A 25,265-nucleotide genomic window follows, 5' to 3' on the forward strand; every position below is an offset into this window, starting at 1 on the left:
CAGGTAGTCCCATTAGGTTAGGTAGGGAGTTCCAGGATTTTGACCCACTAACAAGAATGGAACGGCAGCGATATATGATTTTACACTCTGTTGACTATTCTCGTTCAGTGCATTAGATTAAAATTGAGGCTATAGATGGTTCTCAGTGTTTGATTTCCTCTTGTACCATTTTTGTGTCACACTGAAGATGTCTTTACGCCCTTTAAAACAGTTTCATTTCTTCCTTTTAAGCTAGAAGAAATTCATGGATATGGAAGTAAATATGGAAAGGTTATTTCTGAAAAAAGAGGGGCCATAGCAATAATTTGTGAAACCAGTTGTTTCATAGACAACATCCTTTTGTTTACTTCCAATACAAATTCAAGAACACAATTTGAAATAGTGTCTAGGTGATGGAACATTCTCTGCCAGCAGCTTCTTTATTATCGGAATTGGAGGAAGGCAGTGGCAGCATCTTTGGGAATAAATGGACATGGTGCGGAGAAATTCTTTGGGAGTGACATGGGTGGTAGTGCAAAATGGGCGAGAGAAAATCAGCTGCCCATTTTACACCCCTCATGCTGTTCTTCTTGATTATGTAAAATCAGGCGAGGTGTAAAATGGGCTGATAATTCGCTATCACCTGCTTTGCGCTAATGCCCACAATGAATTTCATCCCCCTTTTGTAGAACCAGGAGATGAGAGTGAATATAAATTAAGGATAATTTAAGGAGAAACTACTCGATGCAAGTTTTAACTTGTGGAATAGATTGCCACCTCGCACAACAAAAAAATAACTAACAGATTCCTAATTCAGCTGAGAGTGGAGGGACACAGTCTTTGTACCAAAGGAGGAGGGAGATTAAAATGTGTCTGTGAAAATTATAAGCATCAGCCACAGGGACAGGGCATATCAGATAAACTGAAAATGCAGAAGTATATAGGACAACACAAGGTGGCAACCTGCAACAGGGCAGTAGTCCTCAAGGGTTTAAAATAATAGCTCGGAAACTACCAGACTGCTCTACTGGCGAGCACGGCACAGTATTTCAGGCATTCACCCGAGTCACTGCGACTGTGGATTTCACTGTGCTTTACTTTATTATTATATGTACAGGAGCATTATATCTCTGTAAACATTATGTTATTTTACATTAAAACATGCATGTTCAAATTGCTTCATGGCTTCATCCCTCCCTATCTCTGTAACTTTCTCCATCCTTACAACCCTCTGAAAACACTCCATTCCTCCAACTCTGGCCACTTGTGCATCTCGCCATCCCTTCGCCCTACCATTGATGGCCGTGCCTTCTCCATAAGTTGTGGAATTTTCTCCCTAAGCCTCTCCACCGCTCTAACTCCTTCTCCTCATTTAAGACCTTCCTTAAAGCCTAACCTTTTGGTCAAGCCTCTAGTCACATCTGCTAATATATCCTATGACTCGGTGTTGATCTTGGTTTAATCACGTTGCTGTGAAGCACGTTGGAAAGTTTTTCAATGTTAAAGGCACAACATAAATGCAAGTTATTGCTGTTAATTGCAAACCTTGATTTTGATCTTGCAAAGTTTATCCTACTGTGTCATCCATACCCTTTGAGTGTGTTACATTTGTGGTATGCTCCCAACTATCTGAAATTTGCGAGATCATAGAGTGATAATAATCAAAAATAACAGGAAAAAAAACACTTTTCATATTGCCCTTGATTCTGTGTTAAGGGATAGGCTAACTTTATTAAAATGACAGTTACTGTTTATAAATGAACAAAACAGGACAACTGATCATGACCATCCTCCTGACTTCAGCAACTTCATTCATGGCCTCTTTCCAGCTTGTGTTATCAATCAGTCATTAGCCACATTATCTCAAGCCCAGTGCCTCCACACACCTGTCACTGGTTTCAGCAGGATGTTACAAAGGGAAGTGCAAGAGATTTCTGCCGAGAAACAACAATGGCCTGAAATTTCGGTCGGCAACGTAACTAAGGAGTACGCCACCGGCCTCCAAATGAAATCTACACTTACCTAGTGTGAGGCCCCAACTGAAACTTGCTTCCAAATGCTGCAGTGTGTGCGCAGGGCAGTGGCCAGACGTAACATTTCTTACGTAATTAGTGCACAGTGGATGGGCAATTAGCCCAACTCTGCACCAGCACATTGATTCCAATGGGCAGCTGAAACGTGCAGCACAGCCGGTGCACTGTCGGAACTTGAGAGTACGCCGCCATACCAACCGCAAATTCTGTCCCAACAATATTTTCTCATCTTCGCCGTCAGCATTTTCATTACTTTATTAGATTAAAGTGCACAACCATGGAGAGAATACAGGACAGAATCAGCATAGTTCAACTGTGACTATATTAACCATGTTTCCTTTGCTATTGATTTAAGCCAATGCTTTGAGTACTAAATATTTTCTGTTCTCTTCAATTCAGTATAGATAGAACTAAATGTTCATCATTAGTAAATCGGTCAAAGGTATGTATGAGCCAACCTTGGAATCATAGAACCTTACAGCATAGAAGGAGGCCATTTGGCCCAACGTGCCGATGTCAGCTCTTTGAAAGAGCTATCCAATTAGCCCCACTCCCCTGCTCTTTTGCCATATCCCTGAAAATTGTTCCTTCTCAAGTATATATCCAAAGCAAAGCAGGGGAGAATGAGGCAAAGACCTGGGACATCAGGCCCCTGCCAACTTTGTCACATAAGCAGCATTATTTCCCTCTCTGCTAAGCTGCCGAGAGATCAACTTCACCATGCTCTTTCCCATCCACACTCCACCTTTGATTTCTCCACTGAGCCCTCCTACACGCTCTCTGACCCTCCATGATTCTTTAGCCATGCACCCACTCTCTAAAAGAAAAATCTCTTCACAACCGGTCTCTTAAACCTTCGATCACTTTCCTAGCTCTTCCCCAACTCCTGCTAACTGTCTGAATTTCTGACCATGAATCATCTTGGGATGTTTCACAAAGTTGAAGGTGGAACTGCAAGTTACTGTTGACTACTATGTTCAGCAGCTGCATAGGCAATATTTTAATGGCAAAATATTTGTTCTTTGCTGCCATCTAATGTATTTCTAGGATATTACAACTAGCCTTGATCACATCTGCTGCTCTATCACATATTCAGTCTGAAATTTTAAAAAGTGCCAGAAATACAAAGCAGATCAGTCAGCATCTGTCAAGAGAAAATATACCTTATGATGTTTCCAGTCTTTACCCTTCATTAGACTGAAGACTAAGAAATAAACAAGCATCCTAGTAGGTTGGAAAAAGAGAGAAAATGGAGAAATCAACAAGCAAACCAATCACAAAGGGAGTTAAAGTGCAAAATAATCTGCAAATCTCCAACTAAAAAACAACTATGTGATATACAAGATCAATGAGATAACGCAGAAAGGATAAAAGAGTGTGGTGGGTCCAGATGCAGTCAAAATGAAAAGAAAACAGAAAAATGTAAGCAAAGCTCAGTGGATCAGCACTGTGCTCTAATGAACCAACCATCTCCCCTTCTCCCAGACACCATCAGACCATTCCCACACCACAGGCACCTACTGCCGTGAAAAGAATGGTTTGAAGTTAATAAAGTCAACGTTAAGACCGGAGGGATGCAGTGTGTCCAGCAGAATGATGAGGTACTGATCTTGAGCTTCATTGGAACAATGTAGACCTGGAACTGCATGAACCAGGGGTGCCATTGGAACCGTGTAGAGCAGGGGTGCCATTGGAACAGTGTAGAGCAGGGGTGTCATTGGAACTACATGAACCAGAGGTGTCAATGGAACAGTGTAGAGCAGGGGTGTCATTGGAACAGTGTAGAGCAGGGGTGTCATTGGAACTACATGAACCAGAGGTGTCAATGGAACAGTATAGACCAGGGGTGTCATTGGAACTACATGAACCAGAGGTGTCAATGGAACAGTGTAGAGCAGGTCTAAGACCACCCCAACCTCTGTCGTCGAACTACAATACGCGGACGACGCCTGCGTCTGCACACATACAGAAGCTGAACTCCAAGTCATAGTCAACGTATTTACTGAGGCATACGAAAGCATGGGCCTTACGTTAAAAATCCATAAGACAAAGTTCCTCCACCAACCTGTCCCCGCCACACAGCACTGCCCCCCACCCCCCCAGTCATCAAGATCCATGGCGCGGCCCTGGACAACGTGGACCATTTCCCATACCTCGGGAGCCTCTTACCAACAAGAGCAGACATTGACGACGAGATTCAACACCGTCTCCAGTGCATCAGTGCAACCTTCGGCTGCCTGAAGAAAAAAGTGTTCGAAGACCAGGCTCTCAAATCTGCCACCAAGCTGATGGTCTACAGGGCTGTAGTAATACCCGCCCTCCTGTATGGCTCAGAGACATGGACCATGTATAGTAGACACCTCAAGTCGCTGGAGAAATACCAGCAACAATGTCTCCGCAAGATCCTGCAAATCTCCTGGGAGGACAGACGCACCAACGTTAACATCCTCAACCAGGCCAACATCCGCAGCATTGAAGCACTGACCACACTTGATCAGCTCTGCTGGGCAGGCTACATTGTTCGCATGCCAGACACAAGACTCCCAAAGCAAGCACTCTACTCGGAACTCCTTCAGGCAAACGCGCCAAAGGTGGGCAGAAGAAACGTTACAAGGACACGCTCAAAGCCTCCCTGATAAAGTGCAACACCCCCATTGCCACCTGGGAGTTCCTGGCCAAAGACCGCCCTAAGTGGAGGAAATGCATCCAGGAGGGCGCTGAGCACCTCGAGTCTCGTCGTCGAGAGCATGCAGAAATCAAGCGCAGGCAGCAGAAAGAGCATGCGGAAAACCAGTCCCACCCACCCCTTCCCTCAACGACTATCTGTCCCACCTGTGACAGAGACTGTGGTTCTCGTATTGGACTGTTCAGCCACCTTAGGACTCATTTTTAGAGTAGAAGCAAGTCTTCCTCGATTCCAAGGGGCTGCCTATGATGATGATGAAGTAGACCCAGGGTGTCAATGGAACAGTGTAGAGCAGAGGTTTCAAACTTAATTTTTATGCTGGGCCTGCTGTAACATTCTAGTACTTGGCGTGAGCCACATTAGCTGAAGTTAATTGAACACACTGGCGTAGAAATTATTATGAATTTTGCCTATTTATGGGTGTAAAACGTGCGCAATGTATACCAATTTCTGAGTAGGAGCTCTTACACCCAATCTACACTGGTGGCATGGCCACGGCCATGTAGGTCTTCACTATTTTTAGCTGTCCCTAGCGGCTACCTGAAATCAACGTTGGATCCATTTAAGTATGCAAAAAAGGGCCTGTTTCAGGACCCTTCTGCAAAATGCGTGAAAAACTAGGTGCAGCACCCGCCGTGCAAGGTCCAACTAATTTTTCCAGTTCAGCAGTGGCTTACATCATGGCCCTTAAAGAAGGCCTCTGAAGAAACAGAAGGATAGGTTTTTTTTAAAAACTGTCCCTTCAGCAGGAGAGTTCTCCTCTTCGCCCAGCTCCACAGCACTGCAGCCGGCCAACACTTGGCCCTTTTTCCCCGTATCACCCCCCAGGAGGCAAGAAGTGTAATCTAGTTGGTTTTGTAATAGCTGTCACTGGATAGCCAATCAGTAGAGATGGAGAGAGAGTAGTCAAGGAAGGACAAGGAAGCATCAGAGATGGACTATGTGAAGGTGAGGAATGGGTGGAAATTAGAAGCATAGTTAACACAATTCTCTAAAACAGAGCGAGTTCAGGAAGTGACGTCAAAACAGTCATCAATATAATGGAGGGGCCTGAATAGGACTGGAGCTAACTGCTCCTCATAAACTACAGAAGCAGGCAGAATTGGAGCTAATACAGCTTTCTATAATGACACCTTTTGACTGGAGGAGCTGAGTGGAGTTAAAAAATAAGTTGTTCAATGTGAGAAAGGTAGTGGATAGGGTTTGTTTGGGCCTTTGTTCAAGGAAGAAGCGGAGGGCATGGTGAGCATCCTGGCAAGCGATGGAGTTGTTGAGGGACTGGATGTCAATGGAGAAATTGAGATGATGGGGGTTAGCGAGTCTAAAATTATTGAAGTGGTGGAGAAGTCATAGATATATATAGGGAGGGACTGGACAAGGGCGAAAGGATCGGGTCAAGCTAAGAGGGGATTCGTTCAGTGGGACAGGAATGGGCTGAAGCAATTGGACAGTCCTGTTTGTGTGTCTTGGTAAGAGATAGAAATGGGCTGTGCGAGATTGAGGAACAATATGATTGAAGGCTATGGATGGCTAGCTCCTCAGTGATGAGATCGTTAACAGTCTGGAAAACTTGGGGCAGTAGTAGAGTCGTGGTCCAAAGGGAAATTAAAAGGAGTTGCCAGGGAGTTGGTGTTCAGCGTCAGCAAGTAAAGGTCCTTCCACCATACAACTACAGCTCTCGCATTATCAATGAGTATATGGCTTTGATGATGTTGGGGTTGGAAGTAAGAGAACAGAAAAGCAATTCAGAGAACAGATTGGAAAAATTGAGATGGCAGATGTCAGGATGGCAATCCTTGGCAAAAAGATCAAAAGAAGACAATAGACCAGAGGGAGGGGTTCAGGGGGACTAAGACAACTGGAGACAGGAGAAGGAATCAGATTTGGGGAGAGGGAAGATATGGTCAAGGCGACTCCCTTGACCAAAAAAAAGGTCTAGAGGCAGTAGAAGAGTCCAGCTTCATGTTCAGCTCAGAATTTGTTGTTGAGGGGTGTCGGAGGATGAAACTTTGCTGAGGACCAATCATTTGGGGTTAGAAAGGGGAAGGTCTAAGAGGATGGGGTAAATGGTAAGGTTAGGAGAAAGACAGACAGAACAAAATGAAATCTCTCCTAATGGGGGCGGGTATACGGTGGTAAGCACACTAGAGGGGCGGAAGTTGGGGGGGGGATCTAGTTTCCGCTGCTCACAGACATCATCACGGCACCGCGTCACCACGGCTCTCCCATTCACTTAAATGGGAAATCGGTGCGATTTTTAAAGTTCGGTCCACTGGGCCACCAGGGAGGATTTCGGCTGGGCCAGCGGCCTGGCATCCAAGAGGGCATAATTGTTGGCCCGACATGGCAGTTGGCCAACAAAAAAAACATGGCGGCAGTGGCCTCCCACAGTCTCACTGCATCATCTGAAAAAAGCAGGTTTTGGCAACCCCCAGTGGGAAGATTTTCTCTGGGGAATTTCGCCGCCGGGCGGGGGGAGGGGGGTGGTGACATCGGCGGTGCACACTTAGGATGGATCGGCAGCAATGAAGCGGTGGCGGGGGGAGGGCGGGGAGTGAGTCACCGCCGGGATACCGCATGAGTGGAATTTTGATAATGGCGGCTATTACACGAAAAGTCAGCGGCCATTGCACTCCGCAGCGTGGCCGCTGATTTCCAGTGTTCACAGGCCTTAAGGAAAGCAGCAGTTTTGGCCTCACAGAGTCACAGACAAGAAAGGAAAGGAATAATAATGGGGAACATCATGAAAGAGACGATGAAGGGAAGAACAGAACTTCTGCAAGAGTGCCATTCCTAGAAAAGAACTGGCAGCAAAACAAACAGTGAAACAAAAAGGAAAAGGTGCAAATAAAAACAGAAAATACTGGGAATAGTCAGGTCAGTCAGCATCTGTAAAAAGACAGGTTATGACATTCCAGGCATAAAGCATTAATCAGGGTCAGTCTGGGGCAAAGCTGGATCAGTTTTGGATGTTTGATAATTTAGAATAATCCTGGAACAAAGATAATTGAGAACTCTAGATTATAATATTTAGCAAACTGTTTATCACACACACTCAAAATTTATGAATTAAAGCATGTCCATGCCTAGTCAGAATAGCCTATAAGTTACTGGTGGTGAGCTTAAGTGCGTTCATATGATATTCTACCATCCGCTATCTAAAGTAATTAGGTAACAGAAAAAGGAATGTAATATGAAAAGTTAAGCATTTACCCGCTCATTTCGGTAGATTTTGACTTTGTGCGACAGTGTAAAACGGATGATAGTGAATCGGCCCCGGCCTGCCGCTGACGGTTTCTCGCAGAAACCATCCTGCGAGAAACCATCAGCGGCAGGTTGGGGCCATAAAAGGAGCGGCGTGCGGCCCAGGGAGCAGTGTGGAGGCCCCAACCTACGAGAAACCATAATTAGGTACAGGGATTTACACTGTAAACAAATACATTTTATAATGTCTTGTTGAACCAGAAATCACACAGTAAAATACCAATTAGATGGTCACCATCGCCTAGAATTTCCACAGTGGTTCTCCAACAGGAAATTAGTGGAACTCCTGGAGAAACATACCTTTTTATGACCTTTCTCCAAGGTGTGGGCTGATCTTCTTTTGAAGTTACAGCAGGAGATCAGGAGAATGCTGATGAAATTCTCCTCCACATTTTTTTTACTTTTACTGTATTCAGTGCTCTCCAAAGTCAAATTAACTGTTGGGGCTACAATTTGGAAACAATGATCAATATTTTTCACATATCCTCTTATCCCTTCAGTTGACCTTTTCTTTCTCTGCTTTTTCAGTGAAATAAGCTGGACTGTATAAAACAGTGTTTTTCTGTTTAACACCAATGTGTGGAAAATTCATGGAGCGGTAAGCGACAGACATTCCCTCACTCCACTGAGGTTTGATATTTACCAACCTGCTGCTGCAGGGAGGAGGCAAAACTGGACTGAAGTCTTCCTTAGACTGCTCTCACATCCTTTCCAGCAGTCAAGCCAGGCAAACAGCCTCTTCCTCCTACCCTCCTAAAGTGGGCAGTGCATGATCAAAATCAGACGCAAGCGGAAAAAAAGGGGGAAGCAAATGGATGCCTTCTTTAAAAAAAAGATAATAAGAAAAGGCAATTTTTTGCATTTTGTCCAGTTATTAATTCACAAGATGGTCCAGACTCAAAAATTCTGTGGGATGTAATCAAGAAGTTCAAAGACACTTGACAACAAATAGTAATATCTGTAGCTAACAACAGAAAATCTCGGCTCAGAAATTGCAACACAATGGCAAAATAAAGTGGAGGAGTAGTTCGAATTAAAAAGTAGGTTTTTCCCCTTACAATAATTGGAGACAGCAATAGGCAATGCCCATAGAGTTCACAATTTTAAGCAGCATGCAGTTTTTTAGTTTTAATAGGAAAAATGTCAGCAAATTTCTGTACATTTTTTAATTAGGTAAATTATTTTAATTTCAACATAAATGAAAATTCAAATTGACAAATTGTGCAAAACGTTGTATTAAGCTTTGAAAGAATAAGAACTTGCCTGTCACATACACTCTTTGTGCAGATATCTAATTGTGCTATTTAGATGTGTATTAACATCATCATCATCATCATAGGCAGTCCCACAGAATCGAGGAAGACTTGCTTCCACTCCTGAAGTGAGTTCTCTGGTGGCTGAACAGTCCAATACGAGAGCCACAGATGGGACAGACATTCGCCGAGGGAAGGGGTATATGGGACGCTCCTTCCGCTGCCTGTGCTTGACCTCTTCACGCTCTCGGCGTTGAGATTCAAAGAGCTCAACGCCCTCCCGGATGAACTTTCTCCACTTAGGGCGGTCTTCGGCCCAGGTGTCTGTGGTGATGTCGCACTTTATCAGGGAGGCTTTGAGGGTGACCCTGTAAAGTTTCTGCTGCCCACTTTTGGCTCGTTTGCCGTGAAGGAGCACCGCATAGAGCATCTGCTTAGGGGGTCTCGTGTCTGGCATGCGAACTATGTGGCCTGGCCAGCGAAGCTGATCAAGTGTGGTCAGTGCTTCAATGCTGGGGATGTTAGCCTGGATGAGGACACTGATGTTAGTGCAACTGTCCTCCCAGGGGATTTGCAGGATCTTGCGGAGACATCGTTGGTGATATATCTCCAGCGACTTGAGGTGTCTTCTGTACATCGTCCATGCCTCTGATCCATACAGGAGGGTGGGTATTACTACAGCCCTGTAGAACATCAGCTTGGTGGTAGATTTGAGGGCCTGGTATTCGAACACGCTTTTCCTCAGGCAGTCGAAGGCTGCATTGGTGCACTGGCATCAATGTCTGCTTTTGTTGATAAGAGGCTCCCGAGGTATGGGAAATAGTCCACATTGTCGAGGGCCGCGCTGTGAATCTTGATGACTGGGGGCAGTGCTGTGCGGCAAGGACAGGCTGGTGGAGTACCTTTATCATACGGATGTTAAGCGTAAGGTCCATGCTTTCATATGCCTCGGTGAACACATCGACTATATCCTGGAGTTCAGCCTCAGAATGTGCGCAGACGCAGGTGTCGTCCGCGTACTGTAGCTCAATGACAAAGGTTGGGGTGGTCTTGGACCTGGCCCTAGAGGTGGCGTAGGTTAAACAGCTTCCTACTGGTTCTGTACTTTAGTTCCACTCCAGCGGGGAGCTTGTTGACTGTGAGGTGGAGCATGGCAGCGAGGAAGATTGAGAAGAGAGTTGGAACGATGAAGCAGCCCTGTTTGACCTCGGTCCGGATGTGGAATGGGTCTGTAATGGATCCACTGGAAAGGATCACAGCCTGTATGTCGTCGTGGAGCAGGCGAAGGATGTTGACAAACTTTTGGGGGCATCCAAAACGGAGGAGGACGCTCCATAGACTCTCATGGTTGACAGTGTCAAAGGCCTTTGTAAGATTGAAAAAGGCCATGTCTAAGGGCTGGCGCTGCTTCCTGCATTTTACCTGCAGCTGTCACGCTGCAAAGATCATGTCCTCTGTGCCCCGTAGGGGACAAAATCCGCACTGTGATTCCGGGAGGAGCTCCTCGGCTACAGGGAGAAGACGATTGCGGAGAACTCTAGCGATAATTTTCCCAGTGGCTGATAGCAGGGAGATTCCCCTGTAGTTGCCGCAGTCGGACTTGTCCCCTTTTTTAAAGATGGTCACGATCACTGCATCTCTGAGATCTCCCAGCATGCTCTCCTCCCTCCAGATGAGAGAGATGAGGTCATGTATTCGCGCCAACAGCGCCTCTCCGCCATACTTCAATGCCTCAGCAGGGATTCCATCCGCACCCGTTGCCTTGTTGTTTTTAAGCTGTCCTATGGCTTTGCCTACCTCGTGCAACATTGGGGTTTCACTGAGGTGGTGGCGGATCGCAGACTATCAGGTCCCGGGGATTTATCGGCCTTCAATCCCATCAATTTCCCTAACATCATTTCCTGACTAATAAGGATTTCCTTCAGTTCCTCCTTCTCGTTAGACCCTCGGTCCCCGAGTATTTCCGAAAGGTTATTTGTGTCTTCCTTCATGAAGACAGAACCAAAATATTTGTTCAATTGGTCTGCCAATTCTTTGTTCCCCATTATAAATTCACCTGATTCTGACTGCAAGGGACCTACGTTTGTCTTCACTAATCTTTTTCTGTTCACATATCTATAGAAGCTTTTGCAGTCAGTTTTTATGTTGCCAGCAAGCTTCATCTCATACTCTTATTTTTCCGCTCCTAATTAAACCCTTTATCCTCCTCTGCCTAATTCTAAATTTCTCCCAATCCTCAGGTTTGCTGCTTTTTCTGGCCAATTTATATGCCTCATCCTTGGATTTAACACTATCCCTAATTTCCCTTGTTAGCCACGATTGAGCCACCTTCCCCGTTTTATTTTTACTCCAGACTGGGATGTACAATTGCTGAAGTTCATCCATGTGATCTTTAAATGTCCGCCATTGCCTATCCACCGTCAACCCTAAAGTATCATTCGCCAGTCTATTCTAGCCAATTCACGTCTCATACCATCGAAGTTACCTTTCCTTAAGTTCAGGACCATAATCTCTGAATTAACTGTCTCAATCTCCATCTTAATGCAGAATTCTACCATATTATGGTCAGTCTTCACAAGGGGCCTCGCACAGCAAGATTGCTAGTTAGTCCTTTCTCATTACACATCACCCAGTCTAGGATGGCCAGTCTTCTAGTTGGTTCCTCGACACATTAGTCTAGAAAACCATCACTCAGACACTCCAGGGAATCCTCCTCCACCGTATTGCTACCAGTTTGGTTAGCCCAATCTATATGTAGATTAAAGTCTCCCATGATAACTGCTGTACCTTTATTACACGCATCCCTAATTTCTTGTTTGATGCTGTCCCCAACCTGACTACTACTGTTTGGTGGTCTGTACACAACTCCCACTAGCGTTTTCTGCCCTTTGCTATTCCGCAGCTCTACCTATACAGATTCCACATCATCCAAGCTAATGTCCTTCCTTAGTATTGCGTTAATTTCCTCTTTAACCAGCAATGCTACCCCACCCCTTTTCTTTTCTGTCTATCCTTCTTGAATGTTGAATACCCCTGGATGTTGAGTTTCCAGCCTTGGTCATGCTGGGGCCATGTCTCCCTAATCCCAATTATATCATATTCGTTAATAGCTGCCTGCGCAGTTAATTCATCCACCTTATTACGAATACTCCTCGCATTGAGGCACAGAGACTTTAGGCTTGTCTTTTTAACACACGTTGTCCCTTTAGAATTTTGCTGTAATGTGGCCTTAGGACATTGGTTCTAGGGGGAGGTTGATTCCTGAGATGAAGGGGTTGTTATATGAAGAAAGGTTGAGCAGGCTGGGCCTATACTCCTTGGAGTTTAGAAGACTTAGAGGTGATCTTATTGAAACGTATAAGATTCTGACGCGGCTTGACAGGGTAGATGCATAGAGGATGTTTCCCCTCGTGAGGGAATCAAGAACTAGGGTGCATAGTTTCAGAAGGGGTGGCCCATTTAAAACAGAAATGAGGAGGAATTTCTTCTCTCAGAGGGTTATGAATATTTGGATTTCTCGACCTCAGAGAGCTGTGGAGAGTGGGCAAATGCATAGCAGATGCAGTATAATGTGGATAAATGTGAGGTTATCCACTTTGGTGGCAAAAACATGAAGGCAAAATATTATCTGAATGGCGGCAGATTAGGAAAAGGGGAGGTGCAACGAGACTTGCGTGTCATGGTACATCAGTCATTGAAAGTTGGCATGCAGGTACAGCAGTCGATGAAGAAGGCAAATAGTATGTTGGCCTTCATAGTTAGGGGATTTGGGTATAGGAGCAGGGAGGTCTTACTGCAGTTGTACAGGGTCTTGGTGAGGCCTCATCTGGAATATTGTGTTCAGTGTTGGTCTCCTAATCTGAGGAAGAACGTTCTTGCTATTGAGGGAGTGTAGCAAAGGTTCACCAGACTGATTCCCGGGATGGCAGGACTGACATATGAGGAGAGACTGGATCGACTGGCCCTGTATTCAGTGGAGTTTAGAAGAATGAGAGGGGATCTCCTAGAAACATATAAAATTCTGACGGGACTGGACAGGTTAGATGCAGGAAGAATGTTCCCAATGTTGGTGAAGTCCAGAACCAGGGGACACAATCTAAGGATAAGGAGTAAGCCATTTAGGACTGAGATGAGGAGAAACTTCTTCACTCAGAGTTGTTGACCTGTGGAATTCTCTACCGCAGAGTGTTGTTGATGCCAGTTCATTGGATATATTCAAGAGGGAGTTAGATATGGCCCTTATGGCTAAAGGGATCAAGGGTATGGAGAGAAAGCAGGAAAGAGGTACTGAGGTGAATGATCAGCCATGATCTTATTGAAGGGTGGTGCAGGCTCCAAGGGCTGAATGGCCTACTCCTGCACCTATTTTCTATGTTTCTATTGCATGTAATTAAGGTGGAGACAGACAGATTTTTGAAAGATAAGGGAATCAAGGGTTATGGGTAGCGGGCGTGGAAGTGGAGTTGAGGCCAGGATCAGTTCAGCCATGATCGTATTGTGTGGTGGAACAGGCATGAGGGGCCAAATGGCCTACTCCTGCTCCTAATTCTTATGATCTTATGTTCTTATATTTCCATCATCCACACAGGCAGCAAGAACCTCCTACCCATTGGATAAGGACAAATATCGAGGCTCTTCCAGCATTGCACCCCTTACCTGCCTGAGTTGCAGTCACACCCTCCTGTCCCTGACCACTAACCAGACCTGTACCACTACCTAACCTAAGGGGTGTGACTGCCTCCTGGATCAAAGGGTCCAAGTAACTCTCCCCCCTTCCTGATGCCCTGCAATGTCTGCACCTCAGATTCCAGCTCAACAACCCTGAGTTGAAGTTCCTCAAAATGCAGACACTTACTGCAAACATGGTTGTCCGGGATCACAATGCTCTCCACAAACTCCCACATGCTTCAGTTGCGATACACCACCTTCACTGCCATGTCAAAATGACCTTGTTCTATTTAATTAAATTTATATTTGAGTAACATATTTTACAGTTTTGTTTCGTGACTACTTCATTGATCTAGATTAACTTATGGGCAATGACATTAAATATCTACCTGTAACACAAAGCACCTCAAGTAGTGTAGGCAAAAAGCAACTCCTTCCCTGAATTCCCACTCTATCCAAATTCCCAAATAAAACATCTGCTTAAGTGCACTCCATTTAATCCCGCTCTGTGCTCTGTAGACCTGTTTAATTCTATACTGTAGGAGCTTCACCCAAGCTACAAGTGTTGACTCAGCTTCCTTGCTCCCGGTGATTAGCACCTATTCAAGACAAATACTTACATCTGACTGACAGTTAACTGCCACTGGCAGGCAGCTTCTGTTAACTACAGTTTTTAAAGTTACAGGTTTAAATCAAAATGTTGAACTAAATTTCACCATTTATAGCTTCTACTTACCAATACTTACCAGAAATTCCCACTCTTTCCAAATTCCCAAATAAAACACTCTGTTTAAGTGCACTCCTTTTAATCCTGCTCCGCGCAGACCTTTGGTTCGGAATAACCAAGTACAGATTGCTTTCTTGCATGATTTCCAACTCTTTTTGTTAAGAATTTTTTAAAATAATCATCTTCAGTAGGTTATTAAGGGTGTTATTTCTTATTATAAATAGCATCATATAATCTGGCCATGATTTCCCCTACCTCGGCGAGTCCGTGGCGGGCGACATCGGTAGCAGTTTCTGACTCGCTGTTGGCTCCAGCCCACTGTCCAAAATGATTTCCCCTGATTGGACTTGTTAAGCCCGCTCAGCACATTTGCCGGCCAATTGAAGGAAGCGAGTCTGCTGACGTCATTCTGTCATTAGACAGTTTCCTTAACGGGACTATGCGCAAATTAATTTTGACAATTGTGCTGTCAGTATTTTACACCACTGAGGTGCTGCAAACACTGACAAGCACTGCACAGAGGTGCACGGCTGCACCCAGGATCTCCCGTGACTCCCTCCAGTTGCTTATGCAGTGTCACAGTGCACATGGAGGTCCTCTTCCCTTCCAATGGGTGGAAGAGACCTCCCTAGGAGACCAACACATTGCACAGGAGAACACATGTAGGGATGTCATCTGAAGAACCTGACTGCAGTGGCGCAAACCTTTCAATGATCTGAGTCGATCACGAAACGTTACTGCAAAGCCAAACTCAACCTTATCTTGCTGTGCCACTCATCACATCCCCATTACTCTGCATTCCCTCCCCTACTCCTGCAGATCCTTACTCACACCAACTTACCTTGCACCTCTACCCATACCTCTCTATCTACATTATCACTTCCCCATCTCACTAGCCACACCTCACACTTACCCTTCTCCTTGTCCAATCATACCAACTAACAACACACAAGTGTAGGCACTTTGTGTTTTAACCAATGTTCATGTAAAGTTTTTGTTAATGTTGTGTCAAACATTGAAACTTTTATTTTCAACACTTTGCGTTCTTGGGCAGATTTGTGTGCATCTTTGGAAGTAGCTTAGTGAGTTAACAGTGAATGGTGAGACATCACGGCACCCCCCATGGTGGTGAGTGTGAAAGGAATGGCCTGGGCATTGTGGGGTTGTTTTATGGTCTTGGTGTGGGGTGGTGCCAACCTGGCATATCTTGTGGCAGTCAGAGTGTACAGATCAAGTGAAGTAAATCTAACTATGGTAAGACCATCTCTGGTGTCCCGGGCAGCAATGTGGTCGGGCGCTGATGCCTTCTGTCCTGCGCAGCATCAGTTGGTTGCAGGGAAGGTTGGTGCTGTTGTTGGTGCTGCTGGTGTTGGGGCTGATTGTGGTGGGTTTCTAAGGACCAAGGTGAGGTAGCTTCAAGGGCACTGATGTGGATATAATAGATGGCAGGTGAACGTGAGATGACAGAAGCGATCTGACAATGGTGAGAGAGGTTGTTCCAATGAGGTGACACTGGATAGACAGTTTACTCCAAACACTTGTAACATGCATAAAGCTCAATCTGTCTTCCAAATGCAGTAAACAACAGCTTCTGAGCTTGGAAAGTGAACAGCTGTGAGATGGGAGCTTTTATAGCACATTTGCAGCTGTCAAGTAATGAGATGATTCCATTGTCATACAACTGCCGATGTCCTTAGCTGACATGATCACTGAACAGCCTGAACCCCATGGGCGACCTCGTAAAATGTAAAGGTGAACTCAAAATACTTAATGGACTGTTAACAAGGTCATAATGACCTGAAATGCTTCCCCCGCCACTGCATGTTGGGTCTGTTCAACGCTGATAGACCCGATATCTGGGTAAGCCGCGTTGACGGGTTGACAGTGGGGCCGAGACCCCGTTGTCAAAAGCATTTTCCCACCCAACCCACCAGTAAACGCACCCGCTGACCCCAAAAATTCTCCCCCGCCCCCTTATCTGTCTCACCACTAACCTGCACTCTGGGAACTGTATTCCAGAACAATACAAAATACAGCAACGCATCTGTGACAGTCACCTTAAGCATAACAGAATACAAATAAACCAAGTACGCACTCATTTTCAAATTCATTATTTCAAACCAGAGTTCCACACAAGAAAAGTCTCATCTGAGCTATCTATCAATATTGCTCTTCCATATAATAAATTCAGTTTAAGGAGACACCAATTGACAAGATCCCTTTCGAAATCAAGTTAAATGCATTTTCTTCCAATATCAGAAACCATTTATTTCCAGCTAAACTACCTCTCCATGTTCCACAGCCCTACCTCAGGTTGCATATAAAATGTTTGGTTTGCCCAATTACAATAATGATGAATTTTCACAAAAATTTGACATGAATATGAAACATCAATTTTGTACAGAACTTTAAATGGGGCGAGAGAAGGGAAGTGGGACTAGTTTGGATACTTTTAATAATGAGATAGCACACACACAATGGGCCAAATAGTCTTCTTTTGTGTTGTACACCTCTTTGGTTCTACATTGCATTTGTACACTGGGCCCAAATTTGGTCCACCCATTTTTTCGGCGCATTCATCGGAGATGCGCCGACTTCCTAGGGTGAAAACAGCGCCGAAAAGATCTCCCCGGATTCTGGCCGCTCTGTGGCCTCTCCCATGGCTTGGCACAGCGTGCTCTGTCCATTAGGGGGCGGAGCTAGGACCCTGCACGAAAAACAGTGCCGGCAGCTCAACGCATGCGCACTGGAGGTTTTGCACATGCGCAGTAGCTCCTGCCCCCAGCCGTGCTGCAGCGTGGGACCTGATGCATCCTGCCCCTATCCCCAGCCGAGTGGCCTCACGACGTGTGCCGGGCTGGCTGCTGGAATAGTCAGAGAGAGTCAAATCGCTGAAATAGAGAGAGAGAGTCAGATCACTGGAATAGAGGGAGAGAGTCAGATCGCTGGAACAGAGAGAGAGAGTCAGATCGCTGGTACTGAGAGAGAGAGTCAGATCGCTGGTACTGAGAGAGAGAGTCAGAGAGAGAAAGTCAGATCGCTGGTACTGAGAGAGAGAGTCAGATCGCTGGAACAGAGAGAGTCAGATCGCTGGAACTGAGAGAGAGAGTCAGATCGCTGGTACTGAGAGAGAGAGTCAGAGAGAGAAAGTCAGATCGCTGGTACTGAGAGAGAGAGTCAGAGAGAGAAAGTCAGATCGCTGGAATAGTCAGAGAGAGACTCAGAGAGAGTCAGTCAGAGAGTCAGTTCCCTGTGCTCTCCCGCCTGGTCGTCCTGCCCGCACCTATCCCCGGCCGAGTGGCCTCTTGCACCGGCCGGCCCGCTGACTTCCCGGGCTGAGTTAGGAAGGTAGGACTTAAGTTTTATTTTTTATTTATTATTGATGGTTTTCATGCTTCTTGAATGTTGTTGTGAAGGTGTTTAGTGCTTTGCAAGGTCCTCTCCGCTTCCCTTACCCACCCCCCCCCACCCTATCTCTGGCTACCTGCGCTGATTTCTTAACTATCCGCAAGGGTTTTCTGTGCCACATACGCTGGCTTAAGTTAGTTTGGAGCAACTATTAGCTGTCCAAAGTGGCTTAAATGGCCAAAACTGGCGTATGTGGCTGGTAATGCCCCCTTTGAAAAAAACTAAAGTAAGCTAAAAAAAATCCTAACTAATTCACTTACACTGGCACAAATTGAATGTGCAAAATGGGGATTTTTAAGATACTCCAGAAAAATCAAATTGCTCCAAAAAAATGGAGCAACTCCTGGCCAATTTTGGGCCCAAAGAAACAATATCAGTGCTATTTTATCAACAAAGTACATTTGATTTTGCTAATGTACACTTATTAGTTCTTATTTTCCATCTCAACTTCAGGTTTCCCTGTGACATGTGGCATTCCACAACTGAGTGCATGCAGATGACCGGTTCTCAAGTATCTGGCAATAAGAATCGATAATCAGACAGAAAAAGAATATTGCCCTGCTTTCCTCAGAATGCAAGAAGGCAACCTGTTGTGTGGCCTCTAGCAATTCCACTTTAATGTACCACCACCGGATATGTAATAGTTACCTAGGATGAGACTGTCTTTAATTTCCTGGCTGATTAAGAGAGTTGGAGAACTTCTGGCATGCATCTACTCCTACCAGACTGTAGCGCAGACAATTATTTCAAGAGGATGCTGCGCAGAACATTGAAGAAGTGGTTATGCACAAAAAAGTAAGAATCACTCACCTGTAAAACTTGCCTTGTTCATGGGTGGCTGGTTACACATTGGTGATCGCCTGAATCATTCAAATAAAAACAGAAAATTAGAATTCTAGCAACGTGTTTCCATCACTCACGTGTTCAGTCTCCAGACAAACTTCTGGGAAATCTTGCCTTTGATCCTCTTGTACACAAATATAAAGAAAGTTGTACCTAAAGAATCTTCTTTCATCAGATCCACTTAATATATCAAAAGGTAGCTAAATGTTCCAGTCTTTACTTTAAAAATCTTTAATTAAAAGAGACTATTCAATTTGAGTTTTTTAATTAACTAATCGTTACTATATAAATAGTTAAACAATAAATGTTATATTTTCGAAGGAGCAAAAATCACTAGAAATGGGAACAATAGACTTGTGTGAATTATCTTTGCTGTGTACTGCTGGAAGTTGACAGCAACAAAAGCACATTACCCAAGTGGAAAATATTTTATTAAAGTATCTGGCACTTGTTTTGAACTGAATGTCTTCTAGCTGTGTTAAAATTCTTATGTAAAATGACCTGATGTCCATATTTCAGGCACTTAAGGTGGAAAAGTAGAAAGCTAACTGTTCTTATGGTGGATGACACTGACTTCAGCAGATGAAAATTGGTGATTCTATTTTTCTAACCAGCAGAGGTCACTGTGGTGCATGAAACGTTCTGGATGATGTTATCTGCATCGTAACAATCACAATGCTGACAAATGTTGCTAAATACTGTTTTCCACATTTAGTTTTATGTTATATATTTAAGTCTTAAAGATACCTCAATAATTCAAAAATAGAGAGTCATGTATAAAATTACAGACAAACTGGGAGATCCCAATTCTCCACACAATATAACTGTTTTAAGAACATAAGAACATAAGAAATAGGAACAGGAGTATGTCATTTGACCCCTCGAGCCTGCTCCGACATTCAATAAGATCATGGCTGAGCTGATCTTGGCCTCAACTTCACTGAGAACATAAGAACATAAGAAATAGGAGCAGGAGTAGACCACCTGGCTCCTCGATCCTGCTCCGCCATTTAATAAAATCATGGCTGATCTGACCATGGACTCAGCTCCGCTTCCCTGCTCGCTCCCTAGAACCCCTTATTCCCTTATTGCTCACCTTAAATATATTCCCATATATTCAATGTGGGAAAATGTGAGGTTATCCACTTTGGCAGAAAAAATAGAAAAGCAAATTATAATTTAAATGGAGAAAAATTGCAAAGTGCTATTTTGCAGTACAGAGGGACCTGGGGGTCCTTGTGCATGAAACACAAAAAGTTAGTATGCAGGTACAGCAAGTAATCAGGAAGTCAAATGGAATATTGGCCTTTATTGCAAGGGGGATAGAGTATAAAAGCAGAGAAGTCCTGCTACAACTGTACTGGGTATTACCTCCACAACTCTCTCGGGCAGAGAATTCTATAGATTTACAACCCTGTGAGAGAAGAAATTTCTCCTCATCTCAGTTTTAAATGGACGGCCCCTTATTCTGAGACTATCCCCTAGTTTTAGTTTCCCCTATGAGTGGAAATATCCTCTCTACATCCACCTTGTCGAGCCCCCTCATTACCTTATATGTTTCGATAAGATCAACTCTCATTCTTCTGAACTCCAATGTGTATAGGCCCAACCTACTCAACCTATCTTCGTAAGTCAACCCCCTCATCTCTGGAATCAACCTAGTGAACCTTCTCTGAACAGCCTCCAATGCAAGTATATCCTTCCTTAAACATGGAGATCAAAACTGTACGCAGTACTCAAGATGTGGCCTCACTAATACCCAGTACAGTTGTAGCAGGACTTCTCTGCTTTTATACTCTATCCCCCTTGCAATAAAGGCCAATATTCCATTTGACTTCCTGATTACTTGCTGTATCTGCATACTAACTTTTTGTGTTTCATGCACAAGGACCCCCAGGTCCCTCTGTACTGCAAAATAGCACTTTGCAATTTTTCTCCATTTAAATTATAATTTGCTTTTCTATTTTTTCTGCCAAGTGGATAACCTCACATTTTCCCACATTATACTCTATCTGCCAAATGTTTGCCCATTCACTTAGCCTGTCTATATCCCTTTGCAGATTTTTTGTGTCCTCCTCACAATTTGCTTTCCCACCCATCTTTGCATCATCAGCAAACTTGGCTACATTACACTTGGTCCCTTCATCCAAGTCATTAATATAGATTGTAAATAGTTGAGGACCCAGCACCAATCCCTGCGGCACACCACTAGTTATTGATTGCCAACTGGAAATTGACCTATTCATCCCGACTCTCTGTTTTCTGTTCGTTAGCCAATCCTCTATCCATGCTGAAATATTACCCCCAACCCCGTGCACTTATAGCTTGTGCAGTACCTTTTATGTGGCACCTTCAAATGCCTTCTGGAAATCCAAATATAGCTCATCTACTGATTCCCCCTTATCCATTCTGCTTGTTACATCCTCAAAGAACTCCAGCAAATTTGTCAAACATGATTTCCCTTTCATAAAACCATGCTGACTCTGCTTGATTGTATTATGCTTTTCCAAATGTCCCGCTACTGCTTCCTTAATAATAGACTCCAGCATTTTCCCAACGACAGATGTTAGGCTAACTGGTCTATAGTTTCCTGCTTTTTGTCTGCCTTCTTTTTTAAATAGGGGAGTTACATTTGCGGTTTTCCAAACTTCCCTGCCGGCTCCCCATAACCCTTGACTCCCTTATCGTTCAAAAATCTGTCTATCTCCACCTTAAATTTATTCCATGACCCAGCCTCTATAGCTCTCTGGGGGTAGAGAATTCCAAAGATTCACGACCCTCTGAGAGAAGAAATTCCTCCTTGTCTCCGTTTTAAATAGGCTGCCCCTTATTCTGAAACTATGCCTCTCTGCATCTACACTATCAAGCCCCCTCAGAATCTTATATGTTTCATTCAGATCGCCTCTCATTCTTCTAAACTCCAATGATTACAGGCCCAACCTACTCAACCTTTCTTCATAAGTCAACCTCCTCATCTCAGGAATCAATCTCATGAACCTTCTCTGAACTTCCTCCAATGAAAGTATATCCCTCCTTAAATAAGGAGAACAAAACTGTACGCAGTACTCCAGGTGTGTAGCAGGACTTCCCTACTTTTTTACTCAAGCCCCCTTGCAATAAAGGCCAACATTCCATTTAGTTATCTCTCCCCATTTAAATAATAATTTGCTTTTTTATTTTTTCTACCAAAGTGGATAACCTCACATTTTCCCATATTATACACCATCTGCCAAATTTTTGTCCACTCGCTGAGCCTATCTATATCACTTTGCAGATTCTTTGCATCCTCCTCAAAACTTGCTTTACCACCTGTCTTTGAATTGTCAGCAAATGTGGCTACTTTACACTCGGTTCCTTCATCCAAGTCATTAATACAGATTGTAAATAGTTGTGGCCCCGGCACTGATCCCTGCAGTGCCCCACTAGTTACAGTTTGCCAATCTGAAAATGATCCATTTGTCCCGACTCTCTGTTTTCTGTTAGGTAGCCAATCCTCTATCCATGCTAATATATTACCCCCAACCCTATGAGCTCTTATCTTGTGCAGTAACCTTTTATGTGGCACCTTATCGAATACCTTCTGGAATTCCAAATACACGACATCTACTGGTTCCCCTTTATCCACTCTGCTTGTTACATCCTCAAAGAACTCCAGAAAATTTTTCAAGCATGATTTCCTTTTCATAAAACCATGCTGACTCTGCTTGACTGTATTATGATTTTCTAAATGTCCTGCTACTATTTCCTTAATAACAAACTCCAGCATTTTCCCAATGACAGGTGTAAGGCTAACTGGTCTATAGTTTCTTGCTTTCTGTCTCCCTCCTTTCTTAAATAGGGGTGTTACATTTGCAGTTTTCCAGTCATTTAGACCTCTCCAGAATTCAGGGAATTTTGGTAGATTACAAACAATGCATCCACTATCTCTGCAGCTACTTCTTTTAAGACCCTAGAATGCAGGCCACCAGGTCCAGGGGACTTGTCCATCTTTAGTCCCATTAGTTTGCCGAGTACTTTTTCTCTCGTGATAGTGATTGTTTTAAGTTCCCCCTGTTGTGTATCTGTAAAGCATGCACTCCCATGTTCCGGCACCAGGGAGCTCATCCCCTGAAGTCCCAAGGGATCCCAGCATCCCTTGGGAGCAATGTATATAAGCCGGCCCCTAAGGCCTGTTCCTCACTCTGGAGTGTCTTATTAAAGACTGAGGTCACTGTTACTTTAACCTCCCTGTGTACAGTCTCACCTGTGTTATGAACACAATAACTGGTGGCGAGAATACGAATCCAAGGCAAAGATGCAGCAAACTGTGGGCATCCTGGAGAAGTTCTCGGAGGGTGAGGATTGGGAAAAGCCGATGTCGAAAGGCTAGACCAGTACTTTGTAGCCAACGAGCTGGACGGAGAAGGAAGCGCTGCAAAAAGGAGAGCAGTCCCCCTAACAGTCTGCGGAGCACCGACCGACCGCCTCATGAAGAATCTTCTGGCTCCGGTGAAACCCACAGATAAGTTGTATGAGGAGCTGTGTACACTGGTTCAGGAGCATCTTAACCCAAGGGAGAGTGTGCTGATGGCGAGGTATCGGTTCTACACGTGCCAGCGATCTGAAGGTCAGGAAATGGCGAGCTACGTCGCCGAGCTAAGGCGACTTGCAGGACAATGTGAGTTTGATGGCTATCTGGAGCAAATGCTCAGACTTTTTTGTACTGGGCATTGGCCACGAGACCATCCTACGAAAACTTTTGACTGCAGAGACACCGACCCTCAGTAAGGCCATTGCGATAGCACAGGCGTTTATGTCCATCAGTGATAACACCAAACAAATCTCTCAGCACACAAGTGCTAGCAATGTTCATAAATTAACTGGAACCGTGTTTGAGAGCAGAAATGTACAGGGCAGAACCCACGAGACTGCAACTGCCAGCAGGCCTCAGGTGACCCAGGTGACTCAGAGTCCCCAACAAAGGATGAATGCAAGGCAATTCACACCTTGTTGGCGTTGTGGAGGCTTCCATTCAGCCTATTCATGCCGCTTCAAAGGATATGTTTGCAAGAGCTGTGGAACAATGGGGCACCTCCAACGAGCTTGCAAATGAGCTGCAAGCTCTGCAAAACCTGCTAACCACCACATGGCAGAAGATCGGTCCATGGTGGATCAAAGCTATTTTGAGCCTCAGAGAGAGGAGGCAGATGCTGAAGTAAACGGGGTGCACACATTTTCGACGAAATGTCCACCGATAATGCTCAACGTAAAATTGAATGGCTTACCCGTAGCCATGGAACTGGACACTGGCGTTAGCCAATCCATCATGAGTGAAAAGATGTTTGAGAGACTGTGGTGCAACAAGGCATTCAGACCAGCCCTGAGCCCCATCCACACGAAACTGAGAACATACACCAAAGAGCTTATCACTGTCCTGGGCAGCGCCATGGTCAAGGTCACCTATGAGGGCACGGTGCACGAACTGCCACTCTAGATTGTCCTGGGTGATGGCCCCACACTGCTTGGAAGGAGCTGGCTGGGCAAAATCCGCTGGAACTGGGATGACATCCGAGCGCTATCACATGTCGATGAGGCCTCATGTACCCAGGTTCTTAACAAATTTCCTTCCCTTTTTGAGCCAGGAATGGGAAACTTTTCCGGAGCGAAGGTGCGGTTCCACTTGGTCCCAGAGCACGACCCATTCACCACAAGGCACGAGCGGTATCTCAAATGATGAGGGAGAGAGTGAAAATCGAGCTGGACAGGCTGCAACGCGAGGGCATCATCTCCCCAGTGGAATTCAGCAAGTGGGCCAGCCCAATTGTTCCAGTACTCAAAAGTGATGGCACGGTCAGGATTTGTGGCGATTATAAAGTAACTATTAATCGTTTCTCGCTACATGACCAATACCCGCTACCTAAGGCAGACGACCTATTTGCAACACTGGCAGGAGGCAAGACGTTCACCAAGCTCGACCTGACTTCGGCCTACATGACGCAGGAGCTGGAGGAGTTTTCGAAGGACCTCACCTGCATCAACACGCACAAGGTACTGTGTGTCTGGACTGCAGTATGTGGGACTTTGAGGACAACGAGATTGTCCCGAGCATGTCTGCAGGACATGTCTCCATCTCGAATCTCTCCGGCTCAGAGTCATTGGCCCCAAGTTTCGCCATGATTTGCTCCTGATTTTTAGGAGCAACTGGTGTAGAAGGGAGTATCTTAGAAATCGGAATTCTCGCCATTTAGTTTGCTCCAGTTCTAGTCAGTTAGAACAGTTTCACTTTGGAACAGAATTTTTTTTTCAAAAGGGGGTGTGTCCGGCCACTTACGCCTGTTTTCAAAGTTTCGTCAGTGAAAACTTACTCCAAACGAACAGAATGGAGTAAGCGAAGATTTTTGTACGCTCGAAAAAACCTTGTCTAC

The 25,265-nt window shown here is 44.8% G+C and overlaps 1 protein-coding gene across 3 annotated transcripts in view; it reads right to left on the reverse strand.

Annotated features, from left to right (window-relative positions):
• Positions 1-25,265, reverse strand: part of pde4d (phosphodiesterase 4D, cAMP-specific) — a 905,003-nt gene that overhangs the window by 181,709 nt on the left and 698,029 nt on the right. For all 3 annotated transcript variants that reach the window (XM_070869185.1, XM_070869194.1, XM_070869177.1), the window contains exon 5: positions 18,829-18,878. In XM_070869185.1, coding sequence (XP_070725286.1) covers positions 18,829-18,878 — 50 coding nt within the window. The remainder of the gene's footprint in view (positions 1-18,828; positions 18,879-25,265) is intronic.

Source organism: Pristiophorus japonicus, chromosome 2, assembly GCF_044704955.1.
Source record: "Pristiophorus japonicus isolate sPriJap1 chromosome 2, sPriJap1.hap1, whole genome shotgun sequence".
Lineage (NCBI taxonomy): Eukaryota > Metazoa > Chordata > Chondrichthyes > Pristiophoridae > Pristiophorus > Pristiophorus japonicus.